Below are 21,582 nucleotides of genomic sequence, written 5' to 3'. Positions count from 1 at the left end.
GTAGTTCCTGGGCACACCGGCATACCCAGAGCATGTTGTAGCAAGGAGCCAAGAGAGAGGAGTGGAGGAAAAAGAGCAGTTGTTATCTCATTCAGCTCTTTCACTTTCCTTCCGAATTGCTTTAAGAAAGTGAAGTGCTGTTTGTTTACTCATCCATCCTACTCCTCATTTGGCAGAGATCCCAGCCCACTGAGATGTGAAAGAAGAAATCCTCCTGAAAGCTGTGAAACATTTTCATGGTTCTTCCCCAGCCCAGGGCTGGGAGACTTGCATCACCCGCCCCCGGACACTGAAATTCTCCTTCTTCTAATCCTTCAGAAAGCCCTACAAACCAGCATCTCGCATTGCATCAGCATCTGGCAGCCTGCCTCTCTCTGCTTCTGCCCTCACTGGTAAAAATCTAACTATGGCCTTGCTGTTGCATGTCGCCCAGCTTGGAGCCATGTGTCCGTTCTGGGCCAGCCTGCCAAGACACCGGGCTCCGAAAACCTTGGCAGTGCTGGTCTGCCCGTTAGCTCAGCAACAGCAGTGTGCTATGCAGCGTGAGCCACGCAGGGCGAATGGCCCCGCGTGAGAGACCACTCCTGCCTTCCCTGGCGCTCCCCACTGGGCAGAGCCTAGCTGCTGGGTAAAGCTCCCCGGCCCCTGCACTGCCCATCCCTGCCCTGGTCTGTCCCTCCTCGAGGCTGGCTGTGCTAATGGTATTCTCACAGCCTGGTGCGTCGATGTTTTTTAAAGTTTCCCCCTCCTGACTTCCTTCACATTGCATCGTCAGGTGCTGATTTTATACCCTCCATGCATTTGAAAAACCATTTCCTTACCAGCAAAGGCAACATTAGGAAACGCTGGAGCCAGGGCTGTGCAAGCAGCCTCTCATGCCCTGCCTTGCACAACTCCCTGCCCTTAATCACATGCGCTTTGCAAGAGGGGATTTCCGCCTCTGGCAGGGCAGCGGGTGGCTGGTGCTGCCGCAGGGGCAGCCAGCCCTGCACACCGCAGTGAGCCTGCCGCTCAGGGCACACCGGCACCCAAGGGGAGGCAGCCTGGACTTGCAGTGCTGTGGTTTGGGTACTCAGCTCTGGGGACCCATTTTTTGAAGTATTTACCTTTCCAGTCAACCTTGTATAACAGTGGACCAGCTGAGTGGGCTCAGAGACCCATCCAGCATGGTATCCTGTGTTACATGTTGGGACTGCGGTGTATTCTGTTTGTGTTCAGTAGTTTGTGAGGGATTTATCTTGTGTGAATCAGGTGCTTTCTGAGCCTATCCAACCTTTTAGCTTACTCCCATGACAACGACTTCCACAGGTTATTTACCTATTGCGTGAAAAAGACCTAGAAGTCCTTGTTTTCCATTTAAACCTGCTATCTGTCCATTTAATGAGATGCTCACCTCTACCTGAGCTTGCTTTGTAAGGAGCAGCGAGCATCGGTCCCAGCTCACCCTCCTGACGCTCGTGGCTCTGAGGGTCCATGCAGTGTCCTGCAGCTGCAGGGCTCTCTTCGATCTTCCCGCAGTGGTGTGGCTCAGGGTGTCCCCTTTCTCCTCTGACCATCCGTCATCCTGGGATGGAGGCAGGAATGTGGTGGAGAAAAATTTTTGGAGAAAGGAGTTACCACACCCCTATGCCACTTCTGAGGATATCCCAGCGCAGGGTTTTTTTGGAATTCATAGCATTGCACCACTCAGAAAAGCAAAAAGTGTCTCCTGCGTGGTTTGTGGTGTGAGCAAGCCAAGTTGTAAACGCCTGCTGCGACAGCAGCCATGCTGTGCTGTGGCCCACGCACTCACAAACATGCTCCAAGAGAACCGCAGGCTTGAGTGGGCACGTGTCGGGCGCCCGTCCCTGGACCTGCCTCTGCTCCCTGTGGACAGAACGCACACACATGTGGCCAACGCCTGAGACACTGTGACCTGCCCCTGGCTGGCTCGCCTGATGGGCCAGGGCCCACAGCAGCCTCTCCTGCTAGGAGCTGTTTCTACTTGACAGTCTGTGAACCCACTGTGCGACTCGAAACCCCGTGGCTCTGTTTCAAAAGCTCCTCCGCAGGAGTTTCCTTCCCATGTTTACTTAGCAGATGGTTTCTGAGCTCTCTCCAACAGAAGGCAAGCAGGGTGGAAATGCCATGAAGAAAAGCAGGCTGGCGATCCCTGTTGTACACCCAAGGCAGCCCCTTCTCCTTTCATGCTGAGCTGGCCGACAAGCTGGGGGAGCGACGGCCGAGTGCTGGCCTGGGGCTCAGCCATGGGCCGGTTCTGCCATCCAACACCCCGCAGCCTCCCCACCGAGCTGGGTTGCTGCCTACTGTTTCTGCTTGTTTGCTTTTTGCCTTCCCAGAGCTGAGCTTCTGTTACTGCTCTCTGCAGCAAGGTTTAGGGAAACAAGTCATCCTCAGCCCAGACCTGAAGAGAGGAAAAAATCCAGCCCTCCAACTCCTTCGTGCGTTATCACTGAGAAGCTCCCCAGGTTTGCGCTTCCTTGTACAGACTTCCCAACGCCTGGGAGATGTCCTGGACAGGCCCCGTAGCTTGTTTGAAAAAGCATTGGAAAGTTCCCTGGAACTGTGCGAATGCCTGGTTTACTAATTCACTGAAAATTTGTAACGATCAAGAAGGAAAAACATCTTCCCCCGCTCCTCTTTGCAGACAAAAATATCAGAAGTTCGGTCATCCCCATATGAAATGTTTAGTTTTGCTCTTACGGTCTTTATTTGTTTGGCTTTGAAACAACCACTGTTGTTAGTTTTGAAATGTAGCCTTATTTTGACATGAAACAAAGAAACATTTAATCTTGAAAGGAATTACCAGAAAATTACTGCCTGTGGGAATGTGCCTGCCCTAATTTGAATCCAAATTATGTTCACATGACTCAGTCGAACCCCTCAACTGAACTGCATTTGGAGGAAAGAGGGTGCTGGTTTTGGCAGAAATTAAGGGATTTTCACCCGTATCAAGTATATTTGCCCAGATTAAGAACAATCACAAACCTTTTCCGAAGATCTAGCCTGTGAGCAGACCTTTCAAAGGCATGATGCTTGAGAGACTGCGTCAAAAGCCACCGCTTCCTATATGCTCAAACCCCTGCTCACAGCCCAGCACACCGACCCTCTCCCTGCCACTGGACTCATCTCCCTTCACTTGCCCAGTCCCAGGCCCCTCTCCCCATCACCTCCTCCATCACCTCCCTTGATCTGTTGCTGTATTCACCCTTGTCGTCCCACCTGAGCTGCTCCTCAGCTCTGCAGCTTAGTGTGCCAGGACTCCAGCGGGGATTTAAACGTTTGAATTGCGCGTTGCCCGCGTGTGCTGGGAGCTGCTGTGCAGGACACAGCTATCTGAAGACTGGCATTTTGGCCATCTTAGCATTGCCAAACTGAAGCGTGGGTGGGTGGGCAGCAGCAGTAACAGCTTTCTCCTGAAGTTCTCCCCCAGGAAAGGCATACCGTGCTTTCCCACAGGCTTTTATTTGATAGGGTTTAGCTTGCAGCGTTTTGTTCATGGGGGAGAAGGGTATAGAGACTATGTGTTGGGAGTGTCAAATGGATGACCAGTTGAACTTTTAAGTTAATCATCCCTTTCCCCTGTGACAGCAGCCTGTGCTTGGCTTCTGCATGCTCCTACCACGGTACAGCACGAGTAAGTTCGTTGTGGTAGAGAGGTGGGAAAACAAGGCAATTCCCCCAAGCGCAGCACACGAGGGAATACAGTCAGTGGTTGAAGTGCAGCTTACCTGATGTTTCACATCCCACTGGTGTGTGGAGGGTTGAAAGTGAAAGCTGACCCTCTCTATTTTCTTATCTGCCTTCTCTATTTCCTTTCAGAACAGAAAAGCTGATTGAGACTCAGCCAGACGAAAAATTAAGACTTCAGTCAGTTTTGTAGCCATAGTGAGGTTTTCTGCCCAGCCCACAAACTGATGATCTGGCATTACCAGTTGGCACCTGTTGCATCCCTGTTTAATTCTTAACCTCCTTCGGAAGCCTCTCCCATCAATGTCCCCTGGCAAAAGAACAGAAACCTCTTTTCCTGCTCCTCTTGGCTAAGGGAGATGTCATTTATGAGCTCGCAGAAGTGGGCAAGTTGCTGACAGATCCCGGCTGCCCACCTGACACCTGGCAGGATGATCTCATGGCACAGTGCTCTTCCGAGGTGAGGGCAAGGAGAGGAGGAGCAGGCAGGGAAGGTGCGGCCGGAAAGTGGGCGTATTTTTGTTTGCAAACATTCTGACTTCAGGGCATCCCAGGAAAATCATACAAGAAAGGTCTTGTGATGACAGGGCAGCCTTCCAGGGCTGTAACATGCCAACTTATTCCTGCTGTGATGCAAACCCTTGGGAGCTTCTGCCTCCAGATCCATTTAGGGCTTACTTTGTTTACAAAGATCCAGATGTTTTCCACTCACATACGAGCTGCTACTCACCGTGTTTACACCACCTGCCAGCACATTAGGCGATATCCAGTCCTGATAAATGTAGGGACATCCCGTGCATCTTTTTCTCCTATGACTGCCTGAACTCATTGGGACTTACTGTATTTAGGAGCCTCTCTATTCACCCTGAAGCTCCCTGGGCAGCTAATTTTCTCATCCTGACATGACTCAGTGTGCGTGTTCTCAGAAATGTCTGTTTCTTCTCACACTGCTCAAGTTCTGTTGCAATGCAGATGGAGGCAGGAAATCACCTAAACCTCCATCCCAAGGGAAGCTTGAAAATCAAGCAAAGACCAAAATTCAGCTAGTGACGTTGGCCTACTTTCGTGTGGTGATGTACACCAACGTGGAAGACAAGCAGCAGGCATCCTTCAGTCTGAGAGGAAACTTGCACTCAGAATGAGGCCTCTCTCATTGCTCTACGACAGCCAGCTGCAACCTTTCTGTTGAGCTTGTGTCACCGTGCAAAGGTGATGGGACAGGGAGAAGAATAAGCCAGAGGGACCTTAACTCCAGCTGAAAGGCTGTGATGGGTAGGACATCCTTCATTTTGTTTTAGGCCGTTTTTTGGATAAGCACCAAAACCAGGTCCAGGAACAGAGACCAAATCTCCAATCTCTTTACTCTCCTTACTCATACCTCTTGGCTTAGGGCCACAACGGCATACTAGGTAGCAGGAGGAAGGCTTCAACGTGGCTTTGCCTGCAGTATCTCATGGCCTGGTGGTTGGAGATGACTGGTCTCCAAATTAGTAGGACTCGAACACTGGTCTCCAATGGTGTTGGCATGCAAAGGACAGGCACCCTGAAGCCCTTGTGGCCAGTGGGGATCGTGGGGGCTGTCTGGGGAGGGGAAGAAAAGATGATGGCTTCCTCCTGGCCCTCTCCAGCCTCCTAGAGGAGAAGGAGGTGTGGGAGCAAGGCAGCCTGGATTGCCCTCTGCAGGGCTTCGTAGGCACATACCTCTCCATCACTCGCAGAGGGGGAGCAAGGTTGCCCTCTTGGGGCCAGGGGCCTGGCGTTTGGGGCAGGAAGTGGCCAAGGTGGGCACCAAGAAGAGCCAGGGTTCCATGGGCAGCAGGTCTGTTGGGAGAGCCCAAGTCAGGCAAAAGTCCAACGCATCCTGCCATAGTGGGTGGTTACATTAACAACGGATGACTGATAGCTGATCACGGAGGCATATCCAATTCTGCATACTCAGCAAGGCAGTGGGTTGCATAGGAATCACTTTGTCAGGCAGAATCATGCTTTGTGGGGACATATGTGCTGTAGCAAAGCTCAGTGGGAGGGGACTTTTCCAGCTGAGGCCATGTGGGGCTGGCCGGGAGTGGGCCTGGCAGGGAGGGGACAAAAGCTGTCCCAAAACACAAGTGCCCCATGGACCACTGTGGCTCTCCCAACATGCTGCTCAGGAGCAGTGGTGCTAATACGGGCTTTTAAAGCTCTAACTGCCTGTCTCAAGCACTGCTTTGCCGTTAATGGATTAATCAGTGCTGGAGATGTGAATCCAACCACGAGCACAGCCAAGGGCTGAAGGCAGTGTATTTATGAAGTGGCCGTGGTTGCACTGGCTGCTGTCTGAGCTGTACGGTTGATGGAGACCTGCCTTAACCGCCTGCCCAAGGGAGACTTCTGCACACTGCCTTTTTGTGTTACCTCTTGCCGCATTCATCAGTTGGCTGGCTGCGACCAGAGCAGAAGCAAGCAAAACTCTCCATCATTTGAACAGTGTCAGAGTGTGTCCCGTGACCTCCCAGTGGCCTGTCTGGTATTTCAAGCTGTGGAAAACCACCGTGGCAATTCAGGTCCATTTCAAGCATAACTGGGAGACTGGGCCAGAGGTTCATTTTCCCACCACGTTCCTGAATTCATATGTCTTGCCATTTGCTGAAGTCAGTATTACAGGAGCTGCGAGAACCAGGTGATATGCCTGGCATATCTGCGTGTGTGTTTTGAGGATGGAGCAGGGTGTGCAAGCATTGCAAACCAGACTTAGAAATAGCTAAGCTGAGATGGATGATCCTAAGTACCAAAAAAAAGCGCTCAAATATTCATAACACAATATCCGTAACCGCAGTCCCCACTTAATGTGTCTTAATTAGTTGTTGCAATTTCCTGGGTTTCGAGAAAATGCAAGTGTAAAAGTATTGCAAGAATCATACTGAATGTACGTGCATTTGAAGTATTTTAAAGCACTCATCAATATGTATTGGAAGTTTTTTAGTATATTCATGCTGATGATGATCATGGTCAGGAGGAGAAGGAGAAAAACAAAGTTCCACACCCCGAGGTCTGACTCACTGTGCTCAGTCTGGGACAGAGAGTGCGAAACAGGGCAAAGAAGAAAACCACATTGCTCTCACATGCTGTTGGAACCTCAGTGACTAGAGAGTCCTGGTCTCTCGAGGAGAGAGCTGGTGTAGGCAAAGCCACTCGTTCAGAGTTACGCTACAGAATTATAAAGCCAGGAAATGTTTCCCTCAGAGTGGGATTATAGTACAGCCTTAGGCCCAAGGAAAAGGTACACAAGAAGTGAGATATCTGATATGCATCACTACTGAACAAAGCACATTAATCAATGTCCTTATGTGCATGGCCTCAACAGATTATTATCTGGGAATCTTTCATTACTTAAGAGAGAACGGTGTTCTTTCCTTGTGACTGTGACTTCTGACTATATCCTCTGACTAATCTAACTTGGTTTTTAATCAAAATAATTCTTATTTAAAACTATGTGATTTTACAGCCTCTTGGTAATGATGTATAGTAATTTGTAATAAAGTCACTTCTGATACTGCATGAATTAGCACTTGGCCTCGGCGTGCTGCTAGGCCAAGATACTGTCCCAGCCTGCAGGACCCTGAGCACTGATGGGCCGTCCATCCCTGAAGCAGAGTCCCTGAGACGTCTGTGGCCCCTGCCACTGCCAGGCTCTTCTCGCCACTCTCCTTCCAGCTTCATTCATAGACCTCGCGAGCTGGAGAGCTGTCTGCTGCTTCCTGACGCTTCTTCACCTTGTGAGCAACCAGTATCTGCAACAGCATTTTTTTCAAGACTAGGTACGACCTTCTGAATGCATTTCTAATGAAGGCTGCAGATTTGTCTGTATGCCCTGTTGTAGCACCAACCTGCTAATTACAGTGCTCACTGGTCTTATCGTATGTGGTCTGTATTACTGGCTTTCCTGGGTTCCGAAACACGCTGTCCTAGGGAGTTCACGTGCAGGAGTAGTGCCAGCCAGCAGCAAGCAGGCTGCTCCCAGCTGCGGAGGGGAACACTCATCTGCAGGTCAAGAGCTTGCACCCTGTGACCCAGGCAAAGAAGCCACTTTTCTCTCGGCAAAGCCGTCTTCACGATCTTCTTGGAAAACCCTTCAGACCTTTCCCCACTAGGTGCCCTTTGCCTGTGTTACTGCTGGCGAGGAACCTCCTTTGAGTTATTTGTGAATGGTTTCAGCTGCAGGCAGCTGTCCTGCTTTCTGTCTCTCATGCTTTGCCTACCTCTGCACTTGACTGCAGCCACAGAGCTGTTTTTTGGTGATTTTTTTCTGCCTCTGCTCTTTTGATCAGCTGTGTTTACAATGTGAAGCATGGCAGATGTTAATTATGCAGAAGAGGTTGTTTCCACTAAGCTTGGGTTTTAGTTACGAATTCAGCCTCTTCTCTGGTTCTGACACAGCTTTCTTTACACAGCAGTGTTGTGCTGACCTGAAATCTCAAAGTATTTATGGCATGCTTCTCGAGACCAGTGACTCTGGTGTTCAGCTTAGACCATCCCCTCTTGCAGCACAGTCCTTGCTGACGGCCACTGCTTGTCTGGTCCAAACTGCATGCAGATACTTGGGAAAGTCTGAAGGGTCAGTGGAGAGTTATCTCTCTCAATCTGCTATTACTTTTTTTCCTGTTATTCTTACAAACCCAGGCAAGAGGCATGGGAGTATGTGACCCACAACAGCAAGGTTGTGGTACGGGGCAGCTGAGGTCTCTGGCTGCATCTGTGACGTTGCAGTCAGTGCAACCATCAGGATTCAGCACCTGGGCCGTGAACCACTGGCACGGGAAGGCAGCACCTGCCCCTGCTTCTAGCAAAGACACTTCTTATAAAAAGAATTAAACATAAGTCAAGGCATACTGGGAGATGAGTTATTGCAGCCAACTGGGATGCAGTGAGGTTTTTCTCATGCAAGTTGAAGCAAATCTTTTCTTTTAAAGGGTGGATACTGCTGGAGACAATGTATAATCTGGTCTGGAGGCTTTTCAGAGCTGGTGAGCAGCCACCAGAATTAGTCCTTCACATTGTCAAGAGTGGAACATATGAAACATTTTAAAAGTTTCTTGTTGACAGGTGTGTTAATGTACTCTGAGTCTCAAGGGAAGTGATCAAGGGAGAAGCAGATCAACCGATGTTTCAAAATGCTGCACATAACCCCCAAAAAAGTCTGAAACCAAATCTCATCTGTTTGTCCCCATTGAATGTATGAGTGCGCCCTGCTAACTTTCTGTGCTGGTGATGGTAAGCCCAATAAGCAGCCATTGGCAGTAATAGAAACCTTAAATTAACAAAACAAGACAAATGAAAGTGAGTCCTTTGAACTCCATGAGATAACATCAGCGACATCTTGTCTCAGGGATCTACTTGGTGATGAAATTATAAGGTTACTGTATACTTTATGAGCCAGATCCTATGCTGGGTTAAATGTTTGTTTATCCTTGGAGGTGTGTCCAATACCAATTTTTTCTTTATAAATAAATCAGACAGGTCTCTGGATTGCCAGTAAATAGGTTTGAATTTTGCCTTAAAGCAAACAATGAAAGCCATTATTAGGAAAGTACATTTGTGTCCACAACAAGTTTTGTCTTGCCCCAACCTTGTCCTATTTACTCTCTGAGCACTGATGGACCATCCAAGCACCTTGGCCAGAGGCCCAGCTCCACACCCTGGTGCCTTGGCTGGCCACCAAAGAGCGGTATGGGCTACCAAGAGGCAGGCAGGAGAAAGTGCAAGCCCAGGAACAGGAGCACGTTTGTGCTTGTGAGCAGCATTAACTTGTGATCCCCTTGGGACAACCTTGTCTCGGTAGGAGGTGAGCAATATTACAGAACGGTTGGTGCCAGCTGTCATATTTAAAAGGTAATTGTGCAAGGCTTTACATTAAGAGGAGGAAAGGGGTGTTTGAGGAGGCAGCAGTGGTGTTGAGGTGTTTGCAGAGGTCCAGTTCACTGAGCGTGGGCTCACAGGAGAAACACTCCTTTAGTCCTGTCTTCCGTCTGTCCTACCCCATGGTCCCAAAGTCCTAAGCGCAATCCATGGACCTGCTACCAGCATCGTGTCTCTCCCTTGCATTCCTTCCCTGTGCTTGCCTGGGCTTCCTGCCTAGCGTCCTTCCCTGTGCTCAGCTCCCCTGGGACAGGTCAGCCAGCCCAGCTGCCCCCTCCTGCCTTGGCCTGCAGGTTTGCTAGTCCTCAGCCTCCTGCTTCGTAGTGCGGTGAGCGCAGCGAGCCCCTGCCAGCACAGCATGTGCGGTGCTGCCAGGGTATGTTTTGCCCTGGGATGCTGAGCAGCTGTCAGCAAGTAAGCTCACTGCTTGGCACCTTAATGGGGAGACACGCCTTCAGCCTCCACTCTGCTTGCCCGGGTTGCTAGCCCTTTACAGCCTTCCTCATCGCCTTAGAGAACTGAGCAAATAAGCTCTCTGATCCTCCCTGGCCTTAGGGCATACAAGGCTGCAAACAGCAAACAATAAATCCTTCTGCAGCTGTCTTGCCACTGTCCCGTTCTGGCCTGGTACCAACTCCCCTTCTCCCAGTCCTCAGTGAGCATTACTCAATTTGCTTTACTTGGTGGACTGCCACACAGCAGGAAGCGAGCATCCCAGGGGCCGGCTCGGATCCCTCAGAAAAAAATAACCAACTGTCAGCTCAGAGAGCAGCTCTACTGGCTGAAGTTACGGATGCTGCTGAGAAAAGTTTAATAAGTCAAAGCTTCCCAACCAGTTACTGCAGGAGACTGTTGGATTTCGGATCACACTTTCCCATTTTGGTACTTGAATATGGAAACTAAATTCATGTCCTTTCTGATGTCTGAGCTGGACAGTGCTAGCCTTACAGCAGTGGGATCGATTGCACTTTGCTAAGCACGCTCCAGCTTTCTTGTTCTCTCTCGCTAGTGACACGAACAGGCAGTAGCTGTGACTCATGCTGGCTGATGAAATAGTAAGTGCTATCTAAAAACCACAGGCTCATTATCCACCATTATTGGTAACCATTTGTGGTAGAAAAGGAGATGACTTTTGAAGGGACGTGAATGGAGTGTAAATTAAATGTTTCCCATTGTTGGTTTTTGTTCCCATGTAAAGAGAAGGAGCCCCCATCCCATTCTGATCTGCAACACCTTCAGTAGTTCCTTCTTGGCTGGAGAGCAAGAGCCCTGTGGCTCTGATGGGTGCAGTGAGGCCAGCTCCTTCCCCAGGGGTGACTGTGGCTCTTATATCAGCTTTGTCACTCTCTCCCTCACTTTACGTGAGGAAAGAGGAGAGAGAAGGGAAGGAATACGCTGTGGCCACCTCTGTAGTTTATGCAGTAGCTTGTGTTAAACACAAGACATAGCAGCAGTGGAGATTGCTTTAAAATCGTGGAGGAGTCAGTAATCCCCAGTTGATGACTGTATTCTGTGAAATGGGTCTCATGAAAAGCCCTGTGAGGGACAGACCATGAGGTCCCATTTCAGTGGTGGTAAGCACGGGAAGGGGAATGTGCTGTCCCTCCAGAGTTAGGGATTGTCTCCAGAAACTGTCTAGTCCAGCCCTTGCACTTCAACACCTCCAGCTGTAATGAGCTTTGAGGGGTGACTTAAAACCTCGGTGCACTGACCTGGTTGAACAGAGCTGCAAGATGTGACTTTAGCACCATCTATGAGCTCCTGTGAAGCCTTAACAATAACAAAAATTAATCTTTCTCATATCAAAGACACTCTTAACCTTGTGGAGGAAGGGGACGCCAGATACAAACGGAAGCTGATGGTATAGAAACTTACTGGTGAGGATAGTCAGTTCCTCAAGTAATTGATCTCAGGAACTGAATTGTTTCAATGTTTATTTCAAGACAAGTGCATGTACATGTATATATGTAGGTCAGTCTAGTTCAGCCTGAAAGCGTGGGGGAATCAGTGTGCGAAATGCCCTCTCCTGATCTAAACAAGAAGAAAGGACGCACCCTTCTGAGTTACAAATCCATTTGTGTTGTTTAGGCTTAATCTTTCTTGCTGCCCTGTGCACCCCTGTCCACGCCACTGACACGGCTTGCCCTGTCTGCCTTAGCCCACATTGGGAAGCACCAGCCCTGCATGCCCTTGGGGAGAGCTGAAACTGAAGTCAAACTGTAAAAAAAAGAAAGTATGTGAAAATTTCATGTAGTTTTCAGACCAGTGAAAAAGTCTGCTCAGACACAGCGAATGTACAGTTCACTAGCCCCCCTACTCCCAAGGGACACTGCAAGCCCAAAGGTTACAAAGGAAAGTTTTATTAGCTTTTCAGAAGGGAAACATATTCTCACTTCAGCCAGGGAGTGTGACAATCCCCAGCTTAGGGGCAGGGTGCAGCTGCCTTCAGTCCCGGTGGTGGGCAGAGTGGCCAAAGGTAAAAGCCCAAAACACCCCTTGCAGCTGGGGAGGAGCATCCTGCGGGTGCAAGTCAGGCCACAGCTTGTCAGTCCTGAGATAAGAAAAAGCTGCTTCTCGGCACTGCATGAGTAACTGCTTCAGCCATAGAGGTTTCCCCTGGGGCAGTGATTTGGCCTCAGGTAGCGAAGTTCATAAAACCTGCCAACAATAGCATAAAGCACATGGAAAAGCTCACCAAGGCCTGGAAGATTTCCTTAGCTGCCTTTGGCACTTGAGCCTGCAGGCGCGCTCAGCCAGGAGTGGGTTGGCCCCGGAGCCGAGGCGGGCGGCAGCACGGTGCCTGTGTAGCAGGAATGCTCCGGGGCGTAGGGAGCATCTGCAAAGAGGAGCTTAGTGCTGACAACCCAAAGTCTGAACCCTTCCCAGTGTTTCTAAGAAATCTGAAGTAACATTTTTATGCCAATAGTATAAATACATAAATACTTTTAACAAAAGACTTTGGAGTGTAAAGCCAGCAGTGAGATGCTGAAACGTTGCTGGAGTTCATTGGGAGCCAGGTAGTCAACTTGCCCTTGAAATATGCCCCACTTCAACCAAAAATACAACAGTCGCTGGTTGTGCTCAGGTCACGTGCTGCCTGCAGCCCGCGCAGGGCAGGACTCGCCCTCAGCAGCCACAAGCTGTAAGAAGAAGAGGGATGCGCAGCCCAGGATCGCTGAGAGCAGTCTGACGTCAGCAGGAGCCAGGCCGGGTGTGCGTGGGTGCACAGGCGCATCGTGGAGGTCGTGCCTGTGAATTTCTCTGTGGCACATACCTGTATGACGAGGTCTCCTGCGAGGCTCACGGGAACCATCAGTCCTCCCAGACGAAAGGATGCACAGACCTGCAGGCTTCCCTTGGTCCATAAGAGAGAACCCACCAAATCCAGAGTCTTCATGTTTTTCCAATTTTTTATGTGCCTGGATCATTTTGGGGTCAAGCCAGTCTGTCTGTGTGTGTGCTTGAAGGAGATTCTCCTTCAACTTAACGCCTCTGAGAGCTGGTGTCAAGATGTAGATGTCCCACCAGATATTCCCTCGGCTCAGGCTTCAGCAGTCTGCAGACAGCTGGAACAGCCAGTGGGCCCCCGCTCTTAAAAGCTGCTCCTAAAAACCTCATAGTTGCTGCAGGACCTGCGTTTCTGCTGTCCGGTGCAGTCCTGTTAGCTCATTTCAAAATACCACCTTCCTTTCGTGGCCTTTACCTGTCGGAGAGCGTTTATCTGGATCACTGCAAAGGAAGTCCCTTGCCACCTCTTCCCTGTCTCCTGCCTTGCCAGGCAAGGGGGTGTTAAGCAGATCTGTTCTCTTTCTCCAAATGGCTTCAAGACACTTGAGGTATCTTCCTGATTTACCAGACTTTTATTTTAGCAAATATACAGCGCATTTGTACTATGTACAGATACTGTCAAGTAAATAGAGAAACCCGGGGTTTCTCTGAATATGAGCTAAGCTTAGGTGACTTTCATTTCTGTTCTCTTCAAGGGCTCCACGCATTCCTTTCTCCAGTGTTGGAAAGATTCATCCTAGGTAGCAAAACAGCTGGGCAGAGCTCCAAAGAGATGAACACAGCATGCACTATATAAAGCCCATTTGCACTGTGATTTATCTGCTCTCCAGCTGAGGCTTTCCACAGCCCCAAGGAGGGAGGCTAGAGCAGTCTGCCTGTACAAGTACAGCCTGTGAGAACAAGCCTCCCACATGTAAATGGTTTGGTAGGAAAGGCTGTACTTTACATGTTACATTTCATGCGTCATCTTCTACAGCGAGCAACTGAAGGGACCTAGTAATACAAGGCTAAACGACAAATCCGCGATGCTGGCGTTGGAGCTGGTCCACAGGGTAATGTTATCTTGAGTAAACAAGTAGAGCACTGTGGTAAAATTTACTGCATCGCTGCTGTCCTGGACAGTTTGCTCCCAGAGGGCCATGCTGGTCTTGTTGTCCGTCTTCTGCAGTGTCAGCTTCAGCGAGTCCTCCTTCAGGTCAGGGAAAACGATATTACCCTTTAAGGACACTAGGTAGAGGCCATCACAGGTGATCATGATGGAACCATTTCTGATCTGAATAGAGCCTACTTCAGCAGTGAGATTCATGGCTACTCCTTTGATGCTGTTACCTGGAATGGAAGAAAGCAAAGGTGATCCCATGATGACAAATGTCTTCTTGGAAATGGGTTGTTTTATACGGACTGACTGCAGGAAAGGTGGAAAAATATAGGCAAGGAAGAGACTGAATTAGAGAACAGGGCAGACCAGAGCTAGAATATCATCTACTCTAGACAGGCATCATCTACAGTGGAAATTTCCAGATTCCCACTCCTGAGCAAGCTGTGCCTTTTGGACTACAACTCCAGTTTATATGAATTATTCCTCCAAGCTTCTATTTATGCACTATTTATTTACTGTATGTCTGTCTTAAAATACACGTAAGTTTAGGAAGCACAGGTTCCTAAAAAGAACAGAAAATAAAGACAGTAAATAAGAAGAGGAACAAGTGTTCAGAGCTGGAAAGAAGAGAAAAAGTGCTTTCTCTGGAGCTGCTGGGTACCGTAAGTCCTTGTCGGTCTTTTTTTTTTTTTTTTTTTTTTTTTTTTAACAGAGGACAGGATAAAAGAGCAGTGCAGGGAAAGAAATGGAAGAAACAAATGAGCACAGAGCAGAGTCAGGAGAAATTAAACCAGAACTTAGCATGAAAAGTTTTTTCTTGGAACGAGCAGTGACAGTTCCCACAGCTATGCTGAAAATGTTTCCCTGCTGCTCCCTGAGTTTTGGCACACCGGCCGAAACCCCTGGGACATCACCAGAAGGTCTCCTGGCAGCCAACGCAGCCCCTCTGGGCTGAGGCCAAATTTCTCAAGCTGTTTCTCGTGAACGTGGGTTTCTATTAGGTTAGACTAATTGCTACCTTACAATGTTAACAGCAAGTAAAACCATCAGCAATATTTTTCGTAAGATTTAAAAATTTTAGTATTTGCTTTTATCGTTGAGGTATGTCATCGGACAAAACATCCAACGTAGTCGGCACGCAGAGCACTACTATTTCTGCTACCGTGTGTACGCTCGCTCATTCTTCCCCAGGAAATCATTTACATTTTTCATAAACCAGGAAATCATTGACTTGTTTCAGAAATACCCCAAGAGCACGCTGCGTGTACTCAGTAAATTCTCAAAAATACTTTTCTCGTTCTTCTGCAGAGTGAAAGCTTGTTTTAGTAGATAGGTAAGGACTGCAGAAATCCACGCAGATTTTCAGTTTTTTTCCTCCCGCTCTGGGAAAACCCTTTTGTTTGCTTTCGGCACCTTTCAGCCCTGGGTCAGATGCGGCCCCTCTCCCCTCAGACGGCTCTCCCGGCGCCTTCCTCCGTCAGAAGGCGCAGCCACCGCTGCCACACGAAGCGCTTAACAGCCTCCGGCATTTTAGGGGCCACCGGCTGCCACGGGGGTCGCCGGGGACCGCGGGTCGGTGCGGGGCAGAGCGGGGAGCCGGGAGCCCTCCGGGGGCACCGGAGTACCGAGGGGCTGCAACCCGGGGAGGCCGGGAGCCGCCGCCGGCTACCGGGGAGGCGGGGGGGGGGGGGGGGAGCCTTTCGGGGGTACCGGCGTCCCGGGACCCCCCCGCAGGAAATGCTCCGGGGAGCCGGGAGCCGCCCGGTAACGGGGGCGGCGCCCCGGGGGAGCCGGGAGCCCTCCCGGGCTGCCAGGGGAGCGCCGCGGGGCAGCGGCTGCCGTGCGGGGCAGCGCGCCGGCCGCACCGGCGCTGGCGGAGGGGCCGGGGGCTGCGCGGCGGGACCCGGGAGCCCTCCCGCGGCGCCCCCCGCCCCGCCGCCCACCCACCTGTGTAGCGGATGTGCGTCCACGGCAGTCTGTCGTTCCGAGGCTGAAAAAAAAAGAAGAGAAATCCTCGTTAACGCAGCGGGCGGGCCCCTCGCTGCTGCCGCCGCCGCCGCCGCTTTCGCTTCCCCGGCGGGCGCGGGCGCGGGACGGCGCCTCCCAAGGCACCGCAGGCAGCCTCGGCTGGCGCGGCTGCTGCTGGCCCGCTGCGCTCTTTACTTGCTCTTAGATCTTTATTATAAAATACGATTTCAGAGGGGTTCCTAGCCAGTCCGACTTCCAGCCCGGTGCTGAGCCCTCCGGAGCGTGCCAGCCAGCGCTGGTCCTGTTTGAAAGAGCATGCTGGGGAACGTAACCGAGTCAGACCAAACAGTAAGGAAGGACCTTGGGATGCAGAGCCTCTTCTGCATGGCCCCCTCGAGTCTGACTTACAGCCGGGGGTGCCTGCTTGCAGAGCTGGGACCCAGATTCACCCTCCTCCTGCAGACCACGAAGAGGTGGGTCTGGCTTTATGGTTCCCCACACTTTGAGGTCAGGGAGTTACTGGATGTGTGTCCCTCAGTGGCTCCCTTAGAAGTGCATTAAGACACATTTAAAATTGATTTGCATTTTATGAGTATAACAGAAAAAGTGAATGCAAATACAGAAGCGTGTATCTTACTGATCAGATACGCAAAACACCAAGCTTCTCTATTAGATTTTTAAATCTGAACTTTGCATCTCAAACCCATCTCTCATCTTAACCACAGGAGGCCCAAATCTGCAGTCTCTTCACAACCACAAGTCTTCAGCGTTTTGCCTGATTAAAGAGTGAAAGGTTAGGCTCGCTGCTCCGTGTTCTTCTCTTTACCTATGCCATAGGTTTCCTATGGGAGAAGGTGGGCTGGTGAGATGTGTGCCGGGCTGACTTTCATGTATTTGGCCTCGTGTTATGGGAACAGAGCAGCCACTTCACTCTGAGTACAGGGAGTGCTGGAACAGAGTAGAGAGTGAGCACAGACATGCAAATCTGCAGGTTCAGTGCTGCGCCCTGGTAAAGGCAAGCGGCAGGGAAGGAGGTTGGAGCTGGGCTGTCCTGTGCCGTCTGTGCCGGTGGGTGCTGGGTGCTGGTGGTGGGAAAGGTCTGCTCTGGCACCCTCTAGTGCTGCCACAGCCGATGCTCTGCCGCTTGCTCCCCTGGCGAGGCTAGATTCAACTGCCAAACACAAGCTTTTATTGCACACCGGCTCTGGTGGAAGTATCTCCCCCAGCATTACTGATCCTATCCATCGCCTCAGCAGCTTGAGTCTTAGGCTTACTCTTTTGCTAGGTACCTAAGTGCACAAGCATTTCGCTCTTTAGCTCAGGCAGCTGGGATTTCCAGGTAGTTTCCCAACAAGACGATAGCTAAGCACAGGACCGCTGAGCTTCTGAGGTCAAACAACATCCACCGCAATCTCTCCGATCTGGCCACTGGCGGACAGGGTGTATTAAACACAGGCAGGTTGGGGTGACAAACTTGTAGCAATTGTTAAGAATATCAGCCCCGTTGTCGCTAACGCACGTTACCTGTTTTACATCTCTTTGCCAGTTGCTGTGCAATCTCAAAGCCCTTTACAATTACCTGTTAGTAAATTCTGCTGTGGAGAGAACGCATCTGTAGGACTGGAAGGACGTCCGCGAGCTAGTAACAAAGTTAGTCACCCCTCTTTCTCTGTTCTGCCTTCTTATGGTGTGCGGGAAAGGATGCCAGGAGGGCTGAGGGCGCAGAGGTGCTCCTTACTCACTGCTTCAGATTTCCCCGTATCATTTACACACAGCGTTTCCACATCATTTTTGCCTGTTCTGGATCCCCAAACGTGAGACTTCCTCCTATCTGGGACATTGTGTCTAGAGCCATGCCACATGGCCAAAGTTTCAGGAATAGGTTTGTACTGCACAAAGCGCAAATCTCAGGGCACGGTCGCAATACCTGCTGATTGAGAGGACAGTTGCGATCACGTGCCTGACTCCCTGTGTCACGCAGACTGCCGACGACCGTGCACTGGAAGTGAGTTGTACCTTCTCCACACCAGGAGATTTTAGGATTATGGCCATATCTTGCTTATCGCCACTAAACCTCTGCACAATTATTCCTCCTGCACCTTTTCCTGCCCTCTTCAGGCAAAACTGTCCTGCAACAGATCATTAGAAGCCTTTGAATTCCCAACAGCTGCTCAAGGCTTTTACCTCCCATGCATTTGCTGTCGGGGGGTTTCATACCCCCTGATCGCACCTGTGAGTGGCTTGCCCGTGGCCTGATCCCAGCTGGTGTGACCAGAGGGGGTAATTCTAGCAGAGATGGGAACTCGCAGAGATGGGAACTCACAAGCTTTGCAGATGCGAAAGCAGACTATCGCTACCTTTTTTTTTTTAACTTGCTCATTTGGAAATCACAGCTGAGGCTTGCTCTCCAGGCAGCATCATGATGGAAACTAGATCACTGTCCCTTTTTGTTAAGCATGGTCTGGGCTGCAGATGCTGACTTTCCTGAGCATATGCCATGACATTATTTGCGCTGTGTTTTCACAGAACAGTCCAGGGTTTTTCTTAGGAGCTGTGAGGACAATGGAAAGTAATCAAATATGGTCTCGCTATGAAAAAACACAGCTACTGTCTTGCTGTTAAAGTTAGTGTGGCACTCTCCAGCCCTGGAGAGCAGGAGACTCTTCCCAAGGACAGGGACAGCCTCTCGGTTGCTCCCACGGACCAGCTCTCCCAGCCTGCCGCTCTGATGCTGCTGTGCCCCTACTACCATAAAGTCCGTCTCCCTAAACAGCCCCGAGAGTCAAGTCGGATTAGTACTTCTGCCTCTTCTGTAGACATTTATATGGTCGGTTCATGGTTACCCTACGGAGCCCTGTAATTCCAGTGCAATGAAATCCCCCCACGTACAGCCCGTGAGACCGCTCCTGCACAGCATGGTGCAGTCAAAACCATGGTTATCTGCTTAAACTAGTAGAAACCGGTTCTGAGCCTGCAGTTAGCAAGTGTTTAAAACTGAAAAGGTCCTCTGGTGACTCCCAGGGCCTGGACTTTTCATCTGCCGCAGTCGCTGCTCCTCAAGCACCCTGTTCCAGTTGTTTCTGTTGAGGAAGGGAAACTCCAGGCATGTACCGTGTCCCCTCCTCAGCTGCTGCTCTCTTGGGTTTGTAAAGCTCAGAGGCAGCAATGCCAGCCCCTGCCATCTTCCTCTGGAGGAGGAGGATTTGAGCTAACATTTTTACAGCAGAGAGAGAGACCGAGAGATGAGGAGTCACAACCAGAGTGTGATCCAGGAGAGGTTTCTGCATCTCGAGCAGCATGATAGCTTGCCCTTCCCCGTTGGCTTCCAGTGCAACTTCTCTCTCCCAAAGTAGTGGAAGGAGAAGAGGACTGAACTGAATGAAAAGTGTTATCTTTCAGTGTTATCGGGGTCATCATTCTGCAGTTTAATAACCACTGTGAGACTCAGGTCAGTGAAACCTGTGCAGAGCATGAGGGTTTTCATTAAACAGCAGAGGACCCAGAGCACGAGGCCATCCCTCCCTTGCATGGTTACATGCCTGGCTTGCTTCTCTGCCAAGTCTAAGTGGGAGGAAAGAATGAACTCCGGTAAAACAAAGCACAACAAGCTTTAAAGTGGTACATAGCTCCTGGAGAAGATGTGGGAGGAGAAGCAGCTAGTGCATAAGCGGCACTGAAATAGCAGTGAACGGTTGTTGACAATCCACCAGCCTGCAAACATGTGAAAGAGGCAAACGTATTTGCTGCATTTTTTTCTAAAGTATTCTGAGTTTCAAGCATCTTTGTTATTTATATTGTTTGCAGTGGTGTTATTTGTACACGAAACTCTTCCTGGCCACATTAGTCTTTCTCGTGTACATGGGCACACAGAGGCTGTCCTCTGCAGATGCAGATGTCTACTTCTAAAGCCCAGTATATGTGCAGGCTGAGAGCACCAAAATGTTTCAGGGGTCTTGCTAGAGCTGTCACAAGCTAGCTTGCTTACTTACATATCTGCCTGCGCATATAGTACATTTTAAAAGTTCAGGAGATGTTTATGAGCACCCTGGGTTCTGATTCTTCCACATGCGCTTGTTGAAAGAAAACAGCCACCCAGATGATCCCATTTAATTCAATGGAAATACATGAGTCACTGCATGTAGGGGAGGGAGCAGGAGGGAGGCAGACCTCCCTCCCCCAGGGGCCAGTGCAAAGAGCATCCTTGGAATGATCCCGCTTCCAGACAACCTGTCCCCAAACCCTGCGCTGGGCAATACTGGATGTTGTTTTGAGGACAGGCAATGTAGAAAAAAGAATAACAGTCATTAAGAAAAGGAATAAAAACTTGTGGTTTGAGTAGGGATAAACCTAAATGCTTTTTTCTTTTCTTAAAAAAAATAAAAATAAAAATAAAGCCCATACAACGCTTTACAGGCCAGCAGACAATGGGTTGAACATGAGCTCTTACCGTTGAGGGTTGCAGAGAATCTATACCAAGGTAAATCAAGCAGGCAAGCAGTAATATCCACTGAGCAGCCGCAGACACGAGGTGCAGCGTGTTCCTAACCTGTCCTCTTTGCCAGCTCTTCCACTCATCCTCTGCAAGTTCCCTTGCGTGATCCATCTGGTCTTCATTTCTCAGCTCTACATCTGGCTGTCCTTCCATCTCAGCTGCGCTACCAGCAACCGCTGGGGAAGGGGCCGGGAGCACAGCAGGAGCCTGGAGGAGTGGGGGGCAGATGAGCTAGGTGCTCCTGTCCCAGGAGCAGAGATGAAGTGAAGACAGTGCCTTCAGGAGACTGCTTTATGCACACAGAGAAGCAGGCGGGGGAACTTCTTTGTGACTAATCTGAATTTCCCCTTCCTTCCTTTCTTTCTTTCTTTCTTTCTTTTCTTTTTTCTTTTTTTTTTTTTTTTGTGTGAATGTGGGGGCTGATTTATTGCATCCCAGTTCAGTTTTGAGTAAGGACCTTTGAAAGTAGATGTGTTTATGTCTTTCATAGCTTCAGCTGTGGATGTCTTGATATGTGATGTTTCCAACAATAGCTAAGAGTTGGGTGGACAGTGCTTGTCTTCACTCAAGTCTTTTGTCAGTAACAGCTCTCATCTTTCTATTCAGCCTCAGGTGGGGGTTTACAGGGCTGGCTCCCTCCCTTGTTAGCAGCATATAATGCTGCTGAAGTCTCTTTTCTGTAAAGAAGCAATGAAAGGAAGGGATGTGGGACAGGTGGACAGCATAAAAAATTGGAGAGAAAACATGCCCTTTCTATTTCTCTTCACCTTTGTCTTCTGGCTTTAAAACCATGGGATGCCGCATGAAGCCTAAGAGGGAGAAAATGGAAAACTGCTGAGGGAACATCCCTTTTTGCACACTCTGAAACCTGTAGTCCAGGGAATGCACTTGGAGGGGCACCCCCGGGCCATCCAGGCTTCCCTCCTGGAAGAGGATTGCCTGTCCCTTGGGACACCAGCACCTTCACTTGGTCTCCTTGTGACATTTACTTGTGACGCACGAAGCTGCTAAATGTCAGTTCTCTGCAGCAGAGACCATCTCCTGTGCTTATTTTGGGCGACAGGCTTTGCATCCTTTTTTGGGGCAGTTCAGCACCGCTCTTTCCACCACTCTTTTAGCCAGAATTTTTTCTGTTGTAAATTAGCATATC

The 21,582-nt window shown here is 49.9% G+C and overlaps 1 protein-coding gene across 1 annotated transcript; it reads right to left on the bottom strand.

The window, feature by feature from the left end:
• Positions 1 to 13,830: 13,830 nt before the first annotated feature.
• On the bottom strand, positions 13,831 to 20,585 carry TNFSF4 (TNF superfamily member 4). Its single transcript, XM_087733909.1, has 3 exons — positions 20,388 to 20,585; positions 15,920 to 15,962; positions 13,831 to 14,202 (listed from the first exon to the last, which is right to left on the bottom strand). Exons 1-3 carry the CDS (start codon positions 20,583 to 20,585, stop codon positions 13,844 to 13,846), a joined length of 600 nt encoding a protein of 199 aa, XP_087590035.1. The 3' UTR covers positions 13,831 to 13,843.
• Between the last annotated feature and the right edge of the window lie 997 nt (positions 20,586 to 21,582).

This window comes from Nipponia nippon, unplaced genomic scaffold (assembly GCF_047370975.1).
Source record: "Nipponia nippon isolate SJK-2023a ecotype South Korea unplaced genomic scaffold, ASM4737097v1 scaffold_5, whole genome shotgun sequence".
Taxonomy (NCBI): domain Eukaryota; kingdom Metazoa; phylum Chordata; class Aves; order Pelecaniformes; family Threskiornithidae; genus Nipponia; species Nipponia nippon.
This window is presented reverse-complemented; position numbering and strand designations above follow the sequence as displayed.